At 37.0% G+C, this 15,188-nt stretch overlaps 1 protein-coding gene across 1 annotated transcript in view; it reads left to right on the top strand.

The window, feature by feature from the left end:
• Nucleotides 1-15,188, top strand: part of LOC132130013 (voltage-dependent N-type calcium channel subunit alpha-1B-like) — a 121,544-nt gene that overhangs the window by 30,993 nt on the left and 75,363 nt on the right. Inside the window, exons 3-5 of the mRNA XM_059541579.1 lie at nt 12,836-12,927; nt 13,275-13,427; nt 13,708-13,892. Coding sequence (XP_059397562.1) covers nt 12,836-12,927; nt 13,275-13,427; nt 13,708-13,892 — 430 coding nt within the window. The remainder of the gene's footprint in view (nt 1-12,835; nt 12,928-13,274; nt 13,428-13,707; nt 13,893-15,188) is intronic.

Raw genomic sequence — 15,188 nt, 5'->3', positions numbered from 1 at the left:
TGCTAGTGTTACATGCCAGTTACATTGTGGTGCCTGATCATAGTGTGAAATGATGTGGTTGACCTAGTTCAGGAGCATGAGTTTCTTGAGTTTTCATTGTGCAGTGGAATGGACTCTTTCCAGAGTATTTATTTGTTCCAGGTTAAATATAAGCTGCTGTCATTTACAGCTGAAATAATTTAAACATAGCATTCAGTTTGTAGAAACAGTGTTTACTGTGCTAAGCTAAGAGCTAAGAGAAGCAAACCACCTTAGTCTGTTTTATGATTCCCAAAATGGATTAAAGACACTTTCTCAAATGTTTTATTATCCAGGCATTTAATTCTTGGGTGTATAATGAGTGACAGCTTGAAATGAAGCGGAGGCTAAATGAAATGCCAACAAAATTTACAGGGTCAACCCAAAAGCTAATTACTTTATCATCAGTGTTGGGAACGTTACTTTAAAAAAGTAAATAGTTATAGTTACTCACTACTTGTTCCAAAAAGTAACTGAGTTAGTAACTGAATTACTCTATAATAAAAGTAACTCGTTACCAGGGAAAGTAACTATTTGAAAGTGAAAGTGAAGTGACATTCAGCCAAGTATGGTGACCCATACTCAGAATTTGTGCTCTGCATTTAACCCATCCGAAATGCACACACACAGAGCAGTGAACACACACACACACTGTGAGCACACACCCGGAGCAGTGGGCAGCCATTTATGCTGCGGCGCCCGGGGAGCAGTTGGGGGTTCGATGCCTTGCTCAAGGGCACCTAAGTCGTGGTATTGAAGGTGGAGAGAGAACTGTACATGCACTCCCCCCACCCACAATTCCTGCCGGCCCGGGACTCGAACTCACAACCTTTCGATTGGGAGTCCGACTCTCTAACCATTAGGCCACGACTTCCCACACACGCATTTTTTGCGTTACTGTAAAAAAAAAAGTTGCTATATGTCAAAGAATTTTTTTTTTTTTTTTTAGCAGTTTTCACAAGTCAGTTGAAATAAGTAGAACAGACAGGTGTTCGTACATAACTTTCGAGATTTATTGCACGTCAACAGACAGCAAGAGTTTTATCCTGCACTCTTTGTAAGAAAAGTGTTTTTGGCCACTAGCTTTGTAAATGCGTGTGTCACACATTACATGCACGTTCTTGCCTTTGACTACAATGAATTTGAAGTAGTGCTTACATCTCCACCTTGAAAATGCCAACTTTTCATCGGATTGCTCCTGACTCGCCATTTCTCCTGCTGCTGCAAATCTCTGTGTAGCTGTTGCTGCGTGTGTATGACTGTGTGTGTTTGGCGCCGCTGGCGCGTGTGTGTAAAAACACTGGCTCTGATTGGCTACCATGAAACACATGACTCTGCCTTAGCCAATCATAATCGCTTATCTCGTTATTAACCCACCTGCTCACTCGCTGTGTGAGCCAGGGGTGCGTTCGGATTGCACATTAAATCAATGCATAGTAACGCGCCGCATTTAACGTTCAGTAACGTTAACGGCGTTGTAACGACGGGAAAAGTAATTAGTTAGATTACCCTGTTACTGAAAAAATAACGTCGTTACCTAACCCCCCTCTTTTAAACGCCGTTATTCCAAACACTGTTTATCATTAACTATAAATTTGATGGAGAACGTCCCATCCATTTATCCAGTGAGAGTATACAAAGATTAAAGTAAGTTTCCTGAGGTGAGATTTGCAAGGGCACTGCTGAAAATGAATTGTGTACTAAAGCACTAAGTCAAGCTAGGCCATCAAACCCAGCTCTCACCACGACAAAGTCTCTCCCAAAGCAATCGACGTCGAATTGAGCACTGGATTACGCCTCCTCCTTTAGCGGAGAACATCGGAAGGGTATTCATCCGCCGCCAAGACGTATGTTCCAATCACCTCCCTCTCATTCCCATCATCATCGGCATAAATAAATAATGATCCATCCATTGTGCAGAGTAATTATTTTCATTATGCTTAAATATGTTTTCTCAAATGTAGGGCCCTGGGGCCTCTTAGTGCAGTAAGTACTTTATTGACCTGAGACTTGAATGAGACGCATAGGGTCACTGAATGGAATGGAAATGGAAGCTTGACAAAGATTAAAGCTCCCTGAGAGCAGATGGGTTTAAAATAACCCCTCTGCTGTCTCTGTTCCCCTCACATTCAGAGGGAACTATAAGAAAATGATACCCCAGAGGAGGATTTGTCTACACCATTTTGCACATAATCTCTTGTGTGTTTGTTATAATACTGCAAATTTGACAAATGAGCGCAGTCATCATTATCTTACAAATAAACCCTGACAGGGTGATCAGGACCCCAATATGAGACACGAGGGGTTTTGCATCATTTTGTAGGTGTTTTTTCTGACAATGACTGTCTGACTGTACAATATTACAGGTATTAGAATAAATACACATATTTGACTGCTCAACTGTTGTAATGGACCAATCAGAATCAAGTATTCCAGCATTGCGTCTTCACTTTCCTGATTTACTTCTCAAAGATGGCAATTTAACACATGAAGAAATAATTAATTCCATTTTATTTGAAACACTGGGTTGTATAATGCACTTGCAGACTTGTCAACCACCTGTAGTGTACCCCTTCTGTTAAGGAAAGAGATAAACATCTGACAGGAAGACGGAGTGAGTAAAACATCTGTACTCGATGTTTGTTGTGACCTGCCCCACAGGAAATAAAATGTGGACTTTATCTCGGCTGTTAGGGGCTCCCAATATGAGTCTGTAGAAAGTGAACAGAAGAAGGCTTTTGGAAACCGTAGACCTTCTGTATTAAAGGATGGTTGCACAGTGTTGTATGTTGTCGTCTGCATTAGGATTAAAAGTCTTTTTAAATCCTCTTATACTCCCTGAAAATATAGGGAGGATTTTTTTGCCTGTTTAATTTAGTTTCTCAGGGAAGAACACTTTTCTTGGAAAAAGCAAATGGAGCAGTAAGGTACAGCATCCCCTCTAAATTATATAAAAAATAAAAACGGACAAAATGAAACTGTTTTCAACTTTACTAATAACTGGAATGTTTCTGGAGCACCAAAGGCTGAAGTAATGGCTATAGAAAATTCAGCTTTGCCATCACAAATAAATAGAATTTCAAAACATATTAAAGTAGAAAAGTTGTTTTGAATTGTAATAATGTTTCAAAATATTTGTTTTGTACTGTATTTGATCAAATAAATGCAGCCTCCAAGCTTCTGAACAGTGATTGGTTTCTGTGGTCTGAAAAGCCACATGAAGAATAATGTTTGCAGTTTTCACTTGTTATTAAATCATTAAAATGTCCATCTGAACTGCATGAGGAAACAGTTCTTTGTGTGTAAGTGTGTCTTCCCTCTCTCTGGCTGTGTGAGTACCCAGCTGCCTTGCCAGTACAAATAATGAGGTATACTTGTCTTTGTGAAATGAGGGTCTATTTGGTGACTCTTTCTCAAAGTGTCTTCTCACTTGCAGCAGTGAACTATGTCCTCATTCCATATAGCTGCAACTTTGATGTCTTCCTCCTTTATTTAATTCCAGACTCTGTTTTTTTTCTTTAAAAGCATGCTTTTTTTAAATGTACAGTATATTCCATCTGAATACTGTATAATCAGCCATTTTAGACTTCACAAGCAGCTTTTCTCCGGTTGTTTTTAAGTGCTCTGACAAATTGAGCTCAAAATGAAAACGGCTCTGAGGAGCACAGCTGGGGAACACATTCTGGCCGATCAGTGGGCTCTCTATTCGGCACTTTGAGGGTTGTGTAATTAAACCGATCTTTTCCAGATCTGGTGTATGTTTGTGCATGTGTATGGTCTTCTGTAAAGTCTGGAAATGCTTGACCCCCATTTCTAAAAATTATCTGTCATTTTCTTCAAACACTTTTTTGCTTCAGGACACGAATTTTGCCTTGAATATATATTGTTAACACACATAATATAATGTTAAATGAAATAATTCAGTAAATAGACATTAGTCAGGGGAAAAAAAGATAAAAAAAATGTACAGTAACAGTTTTGAAAATTGTTGTGAAATGTGAAAATTAACCTGTTTAATTAAACTGAAAATAACTGTTCAGTTTAGTTTTGGTTGTGTATTATTTTACCTTGTGGTGTTTTTAAAGAATGAGGACGTAAATGGTGTTGTGTCACCACAAACCTTTAAGCACATTGTCTGCACAAATTTTTTTTTTTTTGTAGAGAATTCACAAATTACTTGAAGAAAGTGTGAAAACAGATTCAACGTTTGAAACCATTATGATGCCGATGGCTCCAGTATCTGAGCAGTCTGAAATCAAACATTAAAGGGAATTGAAAGAGAATGGCCAAGTTTGAGAAGTTTGAGCAATGTTTTTAATTATTTTGCACATATTCAAGCTTCCTGTACTGGATCCAATGTCTATTTGCAATATCTCAGTAATGCCGCCCTCCATTTTTACAATCTCAGACTTCTGTCAGAAGACTTTCAACAAATCTGGCCACCAACAGACTTTCAGACAGGCTTTGCAGATTGTTTTTTTTTTTTTTTGTAGTCATCCTGAATGAAAAATTGAAAGAACCAGAGCAGTAGCGTAGCCAGAAAAGAGACTCTGGGTGTGCCACATTTATTGTCAGATTACTGTGCAAAATTATGGGATAGTATTTTTGTCCCACTGCTTCCGTCCAATCATACTCCTAGTGGTAATTTGCAGGTAGTTTTAAAAATGTAGTTAATTGTTAAATGTAATAATTTTCTTCCAAATACGGTAATTTTGAACTTCTGGTATGATACTTGGACATTTCCAATCTGGCAACACTGTCTGTTGATGTTGGGCCCGGGGAGGGAGAAACATCCTCATCAGGTGTAACGTTAGGCCTTGTGTCCGGCTGTCCATCAAGCCGAGGTTTTTTGCTAAAAAAAATTAAGAAAGGCGCTCTGCGACATATTGCTAGCTAGCAATGTGCAAACAAAAATTATCTGTTTATATCATAGACTGCTGGGGTCACAGTCAGCTGCTGTTTGCTGATTGGTTGGCAGTCCGAATGTCGGCAGATACATTTTAACAAAAATAATTTAAAATGTAAATTACGTTTTAACATTTTTAGCATTATTGCACCATATTTTGGATTCTTATTTCTGTGCCCCTGAGAGTATGATTTAGAATGTTCAGTGGCATCACAGAACTGCCAGATTCAAACAGCTTTCGTGCGTTGGCTGGCAGTGAGCCAGAGATGGACGCGCTCAGCGCTTGTCATATATCACAATTAATATGCAGTGTTTTCAACAACATAATGTTTATTTTAGGTTTCATACATTTAAATATACATAATCACTAGTAAAACAATACATTGGTAGTTTGTAAAATACACACTGATGTCTATGGAAGCAGCAAAAACTATCTAATCAAATGTAATTTGTCGACGTAATTTACTCATATATCAGACAGACATAGCAGAACAATAAAGTTTACTCTATTCTTCGTCCAGTTCAACAGCCACTTACTTTCATGTAAAATATTTGTAACTTACACGTGAAAGGGTTGATTTAAAAATATATATATATTTTCTAAGTAAACAACAATAGCCCATGTTTAGTAAACATTTTTTATTGAGACTATAAAAAATAATTCTGCATCTATTTTTAGGTGTGCCAGCTGCCACTGTGGGTGGCACAGGCACACCCTGGCACACCTGTGGCTACGCCACTGAACCAGAGATGGACGAGATTCACACTCTGTGTGCATGCTGTAGCTGCTAACTTCCAACTGAGCTTGCACAGTCATCCATGATGCTTCCCTAGCATGCCAAGCATAAAAGAGGAGTTAATTTGTATTTATTCTTTCTCTCTTGGTCCCTAACTCTTGTCTTCCTCATCCCCCTCCCTCAGCAGTATTTTTCAAAAACTCTTATTTAGATAAATAAGTTGTATTAACTACACTATTGAGTTCCTGAAGATTTTCTTAATGAATGCTTTATTCAGCAAGAAGGATGCATTCAATTTATCAAAAGTGACAGTGAAGTGACTTTGACATTGTTAATAAGCTGGTCTTGTGAACTTTCAGTTTATTAAAGAATCCTAAATATCCCTAAATATAAAAACAACTATTTGATGATAATAAGAAATGTTTCCTGAGCACCAAATCAGCATTTTAGAATGATTTCTGAAGGATCATTGACACTGAAGACTAGAATAATGGCTCAAGTGAAATACTTGCCTTTAGACTTTATTTCTATATGTAAAAGAAACTTGTTCTGCTGACATCTCGGTCCTGTGCTAGTCGACAGGTCATTGCTTTTCCAGGGTGACATGGTCAGCCAATGCTTTTAATTTCCTCTCATCCTGTCCTCCTTGGCAGAGCACTGGGGCCTGTAATGAGGTAATGATGCTCACTGTGCCTCCCCCAAGGCCATGGCATCGCTTCACCACAAATGTGTTTAATATCATGGGACCTGCAATAACCAACAGACTCTTTAAAAAAAATACACTAGTTGCCTATGTGTAGTGCTGAGCAGTAAACCATGGGTACGTCTTTAATTTAACCAAGCTGAGTGCTCCAACTCTTTTGTGTTTCAAATCAATTCTGGTTCATTATGATTTGGATGTGATGATGTCTGAGTGGCTGAGTTGTTTAATTTTTAATCGCTACTTTTTCCACCAGTTTGAGCCTTGTCTGTGGATTTACGGACAGATTGCGAACATAAAAGGTGGGCATTATCGCACATTTGTTCAACAGATACTGACTCCTCTCACTGACTTTTTCCCCCATTCACATCATCCTTTTAGTATCTCAGTGAGAATGTAATAATGTTAAGTGAAACAAAAGAAAAGCATTCAGTGGTGCTGCTACATCAGAAATATAAAATGTGATGAGAAAGTAACCAACAGAGAGAAAAAATAATAATAATAATTTTCTATATATATATATATATATATATATATATATATATATATATATATATATATATATATATATATATATATAATTATTATTATTATTATTTTTTTTCTCTGTTGGTTACTTTCTCATCACATTTTTTAGGGAAGCTCTTTTGCCATTGCATCCTTGAAGAAAAGGTTCATGCAAAATGCTAATTTTCCGCTCAGTATGATATCCTATTATATAGAAAGACACCAGTACCTATAATTGTATGTTTCTGATTTTTTATAGCTTGTTTTAAATAAATCCATATAAAACTCATTACTCACATTAACTTTCTTAACTCACATGAACTGAATTGATGAGTGCATTTTTCACCCTTCTTTTGACAGAAAGGATATAATTTGCCCCAGTGACCTGTCTGATAGAAATTACTGGCTGATGCATCAGGGCAACCCTAGTCATGACTAAGTAACCAGCTTAAAACTGAAATGTTTGATGTTTTCTTTGCATCTAAACACTTTGTTTTTCAAAAGAGCAATGGTCTGGCTCATGTAGATTGAGACCTAGTAATGGTCACTGCCGGATGTATGACATTCCTGTGTCCTCTTCGTCCAGTTTATTCCAGTCTTGGCAGCCATTTTCATCTCCTTTTGTTCATGCAAGCTGGATGTGACTAATGGATGGCAAGGTGGAGGGGGATATAGACATGAGTTTATTTTTTAAGGCATGGTTGTTAGAGTTGAATCAGGGGAAACATTAAAGGAGCAGCATTAATTAAAGCCATTTAAGCAGAAATGGATGATGAGAAGAATAACAGGAAGGACTGATTGTGCTACGCACTCTTAGTTTACTGTTTTAATCATGGCAATTCGGTGCACATGGGAGGTTTTAGCAGCAGTCGCCGATGAAGTGCCGGATAGACAAATCCACAGAGACAAGGCCTCAGAGGACAAAAACACCTTCCTTTTTTTAGGCTTGTGTGTGTGTGTTTAATGTGTAATCTGTAGGGCGTGGATGACGACAGGCTGCTTTTAATGTGTGTGGGCATGTGCGTAGGAGTGTGTGCTTTTGAGCAAGTGTCACATTCGAGTGGATAGAGTGCATCAGTACACAAGTTTGATTCAGTGTGACTATTAACCGCAAATCATTGAAGCTCACTGTGTGATGCTGGTGTCTCGTGGAAGGCCAGATGACTTCATTAGTGCACCTTTCATGGGCAATCATGGCAATGCAACCCCTGTTTGGCACCCTGATATGCCCATCCTTGTTGGTCATGTGCCTCCGGACATCTCCACATCAAATGTCTAATTCTGTTACCTTTGACTTCTTCTATTTTGAGCATGGTGCAGTGACGTCTTAATGTGAGCTAAGGAAGGTGAAATTGTTGCGGGTAATTCAGAGAGACATGGCAGATGCCAACACTGGCTCTGGAAATGATCTATGACTAATTGATAGCAGAAGGGCTGTGTGGCTACACTCATTTTTCTACATTAGAGCAATCAATTGTGGTTGACATTCTTCAAAAAACAACTTTGAATCACTGGAACTTCAGCAGGACATTGAATTATAGAGATTTAGTTTCATACAACATCTTTTTATGCCATCTCCAGAGGAGCATTTTGTTGCTCATAGGTTTCATAGCTCATTTATTATATCATTATAGTGTAATTTCTGTGCCGCTAGCATCAACAAATGGGATTGCAAAAATAATGACTTTTTAAATATGCTTCCCAGTTATCCCAGCTTTAAATAACTAAAAAATATCTGTCTGTCTTCTAATTTACTAGGAGAAATAGAAACTTTACTGTCATACACTAACATTTAAAAGTAAGCATCTTTCTTTTGAAAGAAATTAATACGTTCATTCAGCAAGGATGCATTTAAATAGATCAGAAGCAATAGGAAAAAATTCTATGCGTCTGATCCATAGTCTGATCACGTCTTTGCATTGACTTTGTATGTAACGTTAATCTACTCGCGCAAATCGCTGAACTCGCGTTTGCTATGTATTTAGTTGTAAACCTTCCATTACTCGGGTCTAATTCAATTTAATAAAATTTTGACATCAAACACAACATTTATAAAACTTTACCTCATCCGGTAAATCCATGATTTATCTTTCCGTCTGATTGATGGCCGTCAGCGGTTGGGTAGAAGACAACAAATCCCATCATTCCACGCTCCTTCTTAGCGTCATCAAACCACACGATTGTTATTGTTTAGGTAGTGCGCCCTGTAGTGGCATGTCCTACAACCTGTACCTTTAAGACTGGAGTAATGACGCTGAAAATTCAGCTTTGCCATCTCAGCTACAGTTATTTAAAATTGTAATAAAATTTCACAGTATTACTGTTTAAACAGTATTTTGATCAAATACATGGAGCCCTGGTAAGCATAAGAGAGTCCAAAGTTTTCTTGCCAACTCCAAAAGTTTGAACAATAGTGTCAAAAATGGTTGAGTGATATTAAATAGTAGTAGTCAGAAATGCACATTACCACATTGTAAATGCTAATGCATCTTGATGCATTCCGGGCTGTAGACTGTCTTCTGACCTAATGTCATTCCTCCAAAACAAGGATTTCAACTTTGCAGGTTAGGTACTGCTCCAACAGAAAGCAACTGTATGAGTGCAACATTCGAAAGTCTGGAATTATACGTGCACAGGATTTCACAGAACTGCAACTCAGATCATGTAATGCACACATCAGAGGTTCAGTTATGATTGGGTAAAATAACACGGGACATTCTGCTTGAAATGTATTAAAATGCAAAGATTATTCAGAAATTAAAATTACAATTTTGACATTGCTCTGAGATTAAAATTGTGCTGTCTTTGAGAGCAACAATGACATTTTCTTTAGTTCTTTTTTTTAACTCTCCATTGGTCTATAGAAGAAAATGTAAACATTTAAGTCATTAAAGAGATCTCATTTGTGATTTTCCTTTACAACAGGTTGTCTTGACTCTTGTGAAGGTGTTTGACTCATAAGATTATCATTTGCTGACAAGTCTTCTGCTTGTGACATCTTCCAGATACATTTCCCTTTGAATTCTGCTGAGGTCTCAGTTTTTCTGTTGAGGTTGTAAGGTCACTGTGTGCCCAAGGCTGACTGACAGTTCTCATCTGACACTGGATGATCATCCGAAAGGGATAAGTCTCTTTCTAAAACGTGTGAAAAACCCAATTCTAGCATCGTGCAACAGTAATTACATCACAGCACCCCCACTGAGGGTGATATTCTCACCCTCCAACGCTGTCTTTTCATCCTGTCTTTCAGTTTGTAGCACTGCTAAATGCAGCGTGACTTTAGTGGCTCATTCAGTCGAGTGCCACAGAAGTCAGCTGCCCTTCGCCTCCGGAGTGGAAAAAATTAGCAGCTGTCAATCAAAAGTGTGCATTAGTTATGAACTGCTGTTATAGTTTCGGTTTTCATGAACAATCATCCCATAACAGCTTTTCCTGGTTCATCGTCTGACTGCTGTCTTTTGTTAAACTACTGTAAGTGCTCATTCTGTACTTCTGTTGTCTATAGACCGATTGTGTGCAGGGCTAAATCTGCCAGTAGCTCATTTAATTGTTTATTTTAGCTTGTGATAATGCAAAGCAGGAGTTGATTGCCAATTTCTCAGGACAGCTTCATATTTTAAAGTTGGAGTTTTGCTTCAGGTTCTAGATTTTACATTAAACTAACCACACTAAAACTACAAAATCAATCATTTTAGTTTATACATATGTTATTGTGGATGTGGCTTTGTGTCTTTATGTGAGGGTGTTTCTCTTTGACCAATAGCAGATATTGTTCCTCGCCATATTTCCTGTGCCCTAGCTTAGTGCCCTCATGTAGAGATTTATTCTGTCATCGATAAGCGGGATATTAAGAATCTTTCCTTTTTGCTGCTAGCTACCCTGCTACATTCAAAATAATAGTTTTTTTCTAATAGTCTCTCTCCACCACAGGCTCTTAGCTTATCTTACCACAAAAATCCTATAAAATTATTATTTAGAAAGCTTATATAAAGTGAAATCTTATAAGTCATACAGATATGTAATTTTTCCCAATAAAAAGTGAATTAGTGTATATTGCTGTAAAGCCCATTCTTGCAGGTTTCATACTTTAAAAGCGTGAAACTTGTAAAAGAGACAAAAATGACTTTCAAAAATTTTCAATCCGAAATTGCTAGTACATTTCACAAATAATTAAACAAGACAAGTAACACAATGAAATTAACTCAATAAATAGATTTTTTTAAATAAAAAGACTGAACGTGTATTTTATCTTTTTGTTAAATGTAGTCCAATAATCTTTTATTTACAACTTCTAAAAACAGTTTTTAAAGTATTACACAAGTAATTCATACATGTTACTCATATTTATTATATGTTTTTAAATTATATTATAAGAGAAACTGCTTATTATAGCAACTATTTCTTTTTTGTTAAATAAATGTCACCATACAGTATATATAAAAACTAAAATCTTCAGCTCCAACATACATATACACATACATACATACATACATACATACATACATAGATACATACATACACACACATATATATATTACATACATACACACACATTTTCTGTTTCTCTGGAGTATTGGCTCTTCATGTCTTGGCTGTCCCTAGCATGTATTAACTGTGAATAATGTCTCTGAGAGATGTACAGCTCAGACTCTGACTGCACCGCTCCAGCAGAGGGCACTGCTGTTGCCACACAGGACAAAGGTCAGCTTTGTTAAAAAAGAATGTTGAAAACTTTGCTAACACTTCCTTCTTCTCACTGTTTGGGTAGTGATTTAGATAGATTGTGGGGATGTTAGGCCAGCTCTATCATATTTAATGTGGCATGTCTGCACAGCCTCACAGTTTTCTGCATGATCCCTCCACCCCAACCCTGCTGCTACCCTCTCTTCCCTATTCGCTGACATCCATCTTTCTTTCCCTCTCTCATCCTCTTATTCTTTCTCGTCTTATGGGCGAGTCAGATCATATGTCAGTGAAGAAAGATGCTCCTCTGCCAAACATAAGAACTGTTACTTTTGTATAAGCCTTCCCAGTCTGCCTGCTGCAAGTGGATGATTGTGATTTAATGGGAAGATCTTATTCACAGCCACATTTGCACACATGACGTGTGGCTGGTTCCACTCCAGTGCTCCTGAGGACACATGGGCTCATGTGCGCTACACCAGCCAGCCACATTGCCTTGGCAACATCTAATGGCTGTCATTTCGGCGGTGTCACTGTGATGATGGGATTAGATTAGATTAGGTTATGAATGTTATGAATCTTGATTATGTAACCATTGATGATTATTATCAGTCATACATTATAACCAAATACATAAAATAATATACAGAAAATAATAATATTATTTATATTATATATAAGATAGAATAACCTACTATTAATATTGTTTTATGTACTATTATTTAACATTAATTATCGAATAAATAATATAATAAAATTGATTAAATAATATTATTTATATTATATATATATAAGATAAATAATATTTCAATTTAATATTTAATGCATAGCATAAATTAATAAAAAGTAAAACATGAATATTATAAAATGTGATCATTATAACAATTATTATTATTATTATTATTATTATTATTATTATTATTAATAATTCATTAATGTCAAATTAAAAATAATCTATGATTAGATTGTTATTTTATATACTATTTTATTTGATAATAATTTTAAATAAAATAGTAAATGATTAATAATAATAATACTAATACTACTACTACTACTACTACTACTTCTAATACTACTACTACTAATAATGATAATAATGCTTTTTATGTTGAATTGAGATTATTTCTATCAAAGATGCAACTAAATATACAAGATTGGAGCAGGCCAAATGGAATAATTTAAGAATTAAACAACCCGTATTGCTAGGCCACTAATCTGGACTAATCATGTCTATGGTGGTCCCTGCTTTCTATTGACTTTAGCATGTTTGTGTGTTTGTGACAGGATTTTGACCACATTGGGTTCCCAGTTTGACTTAAGGACATTACGGGCCGTCAGAGTGCTGAGACCCCTCAAACTGGTGTCTGGAATCCCAAGTAAGTGCCTGGCTGTACGGTACACTTCAATTTAACAATGCCTGATCAGACTTTCAGACATTAGAAATTGTAGACATTAATGGTTATGTTTTAGTTTTTCACTAACCACGCATTTTTTATGACCAAACATTTTTTTTCTCAAAAATACAATCATGTACATGCATGCATTTCACATATTATTATAGCCCAGTTTGTGCTGATTACAGTGAGATTAGACTCTACCCATTTAGATATTTATAAGAAACTAAAAAAGCACAAATATCAGGGCACGACAAAACTTCTCCAGGCCCCAAAAATACCCTTAGACTCCAGAGGGTTAATGTAACCAAATCTTTTTCTCTCTTTAGGTCTTCAAGTAGTATTAAAGTCCATTATGAAGGCCATGATCCCCCTTCTTCAGATTGGACTGCTGCTCTTCTTTGCCATTGTTATGTTTGCCATCATCGGTGTCGAGTTCTACATGGGCAAATTCCACTTCACCTGCTTTAAAGAGGATAAAGGTTAGTTCCTGTTTTGCAAACACAAAGCTTCTTTGAGAGCACCAAGGAAATAAATCTTGCAGTCAGAGATATTTCAAAGCACACAATCTCTAACAGCCCTTTGTAACACAGAGAGTCCTTATCAGTTCATACTAAAGATAATAACAACACTAGACAAAAGAAACCTACACTGGGATCATAAGATAAAAATAATTTACCCTCCAGATGTGTAATGATTATTATTGTAACATACTACGTAAAGGCCTATAAATATTTATTTTCTGTTTGTTTGTGTGTGCAGGAGAAAAAGTTAGTGATAACCCATGTGGAACAGACCCTCCCGCAAGAATATGTCCCAATGGAACAGTATGTGGTCAGTGGACAGGTCCCAACTTCGGCATCACAAATTTCGATAACATCCTCTTTGCCATCCTCACAGTCTTCCAGTGCATCACCATGGAAGGATGGACCGATGTGTTATACCATGTGAGTTGCTAGTAAAATTCATTCGAAAAGTTTGTGCAAGGAATGGCAATGATGACCACCACGTCATTACAAATCTTCATCATTCTCTTTCTTCTCCATACCAAACATAAAATGAGATGCAATGCTGAATATCAGATCAGCTCTTTTCCACAAAACAGTTTATATGCCAAATAACAAAATATTTTCTAACCAACTTGTTTTTTTTAAGTGAACCTGTTACTTTACTGCCCTATTAGCCATTGACTTCTGTAGGCTCCATTTGTATTCAAAGCTACATCCTGAAATCTTAATGGGTGTTACAATGTGAATGTATTTGGTCTTGGAGGACTAGATCTGCTACACAGACTGCTGTAGAGCAAGTATGGACTTGCTACTGCCAATAGATATCTCACATGCTCACAGCAGCATATCTGCATATGACATATGAGTAGTCATTCATAAATCTAGCAGATAGCAGATCTACGTAGACAGGTGGTGCTGGGGGAGGTGGAGGGTTTTATAAGAACTCTAATTGCATGCGGCAGCCAGCTTATAGCAAACATTGAACCAGACTATTTAAATATTGACCAAACAAGTTCACTGGCTGCAGAATCAGCAAAGGCCAATCAGCTTGTGCCGTGTAATACATTATGTGATTGCTAGCAGATTGCAGGTAAAGGACCTATTAGCCCACGCCATGCAACTGATTGCCAGAGGTAACTTTCAGATGGCTGTTTTGTCACTTCAGCTAAACTTTAACAGATTTGCATGTCATTTTGGAACTTGGCAGTAATCACCATCACATGAAATCAACATGACAAGATAAATCTTAGGTAGATTTTCAATACACTAAAAGTATTGTATATTCTTCCCAGAAGAAAGAATGTTATAAAGCATTGTTAGACATCCATAGTCTTGAATATGGATGTGGAATATTGTTTGTGCAATCTCAATGGATTTTCTTTGTTTCTACATTTTGTGTTGTGTTTTAGAACATCTGACAGTCTGCGTGCGTTCTGCTTGTCTGAGTGTTGAGCTCAGGAGACTAGAATCTGTGTGTGTGCGTGCCGATGTGAATACAAAGTGGTAAAGTGGAAAGAAGTTTGCTTAGTTTATTTGAAGATAGGGTTACTTTTATGATACTGTATGCAGGAATTCCACAGCTATGGAAAACCCTACTGTGGTCATGTGTTTTTATCACAGGTCAGTCAGTCATTATAGAGACATCACGTTCAGAATAAACACTGGCATGGACAGTATTAGTAACGCTTCCAGGGAGTGTAGTATAAGCCCTGCTGAGTGACAGAAAAGACAGAC

The sequence above is a fragment of the Carassius carassius genome, chromosome 47 (genome assembly GCF_963082965.1).
Source record: "Carassius carassius chromosome 47, fCarCar2.1, whole genome shotgun sequence".
NCBI classification, from domain to species: domain Eukaryota; kingdom Metazoa; phylum Chordata; class Actinopteri; order Cypriniformes; family Cyprinidae; genus Carassius; species Carassius carassius.
The sequence above is the reverse complement of the archived record's forward strand: the minus strand, read 5'-3'. Positions and strand labels throughout refer to the sequence as shown.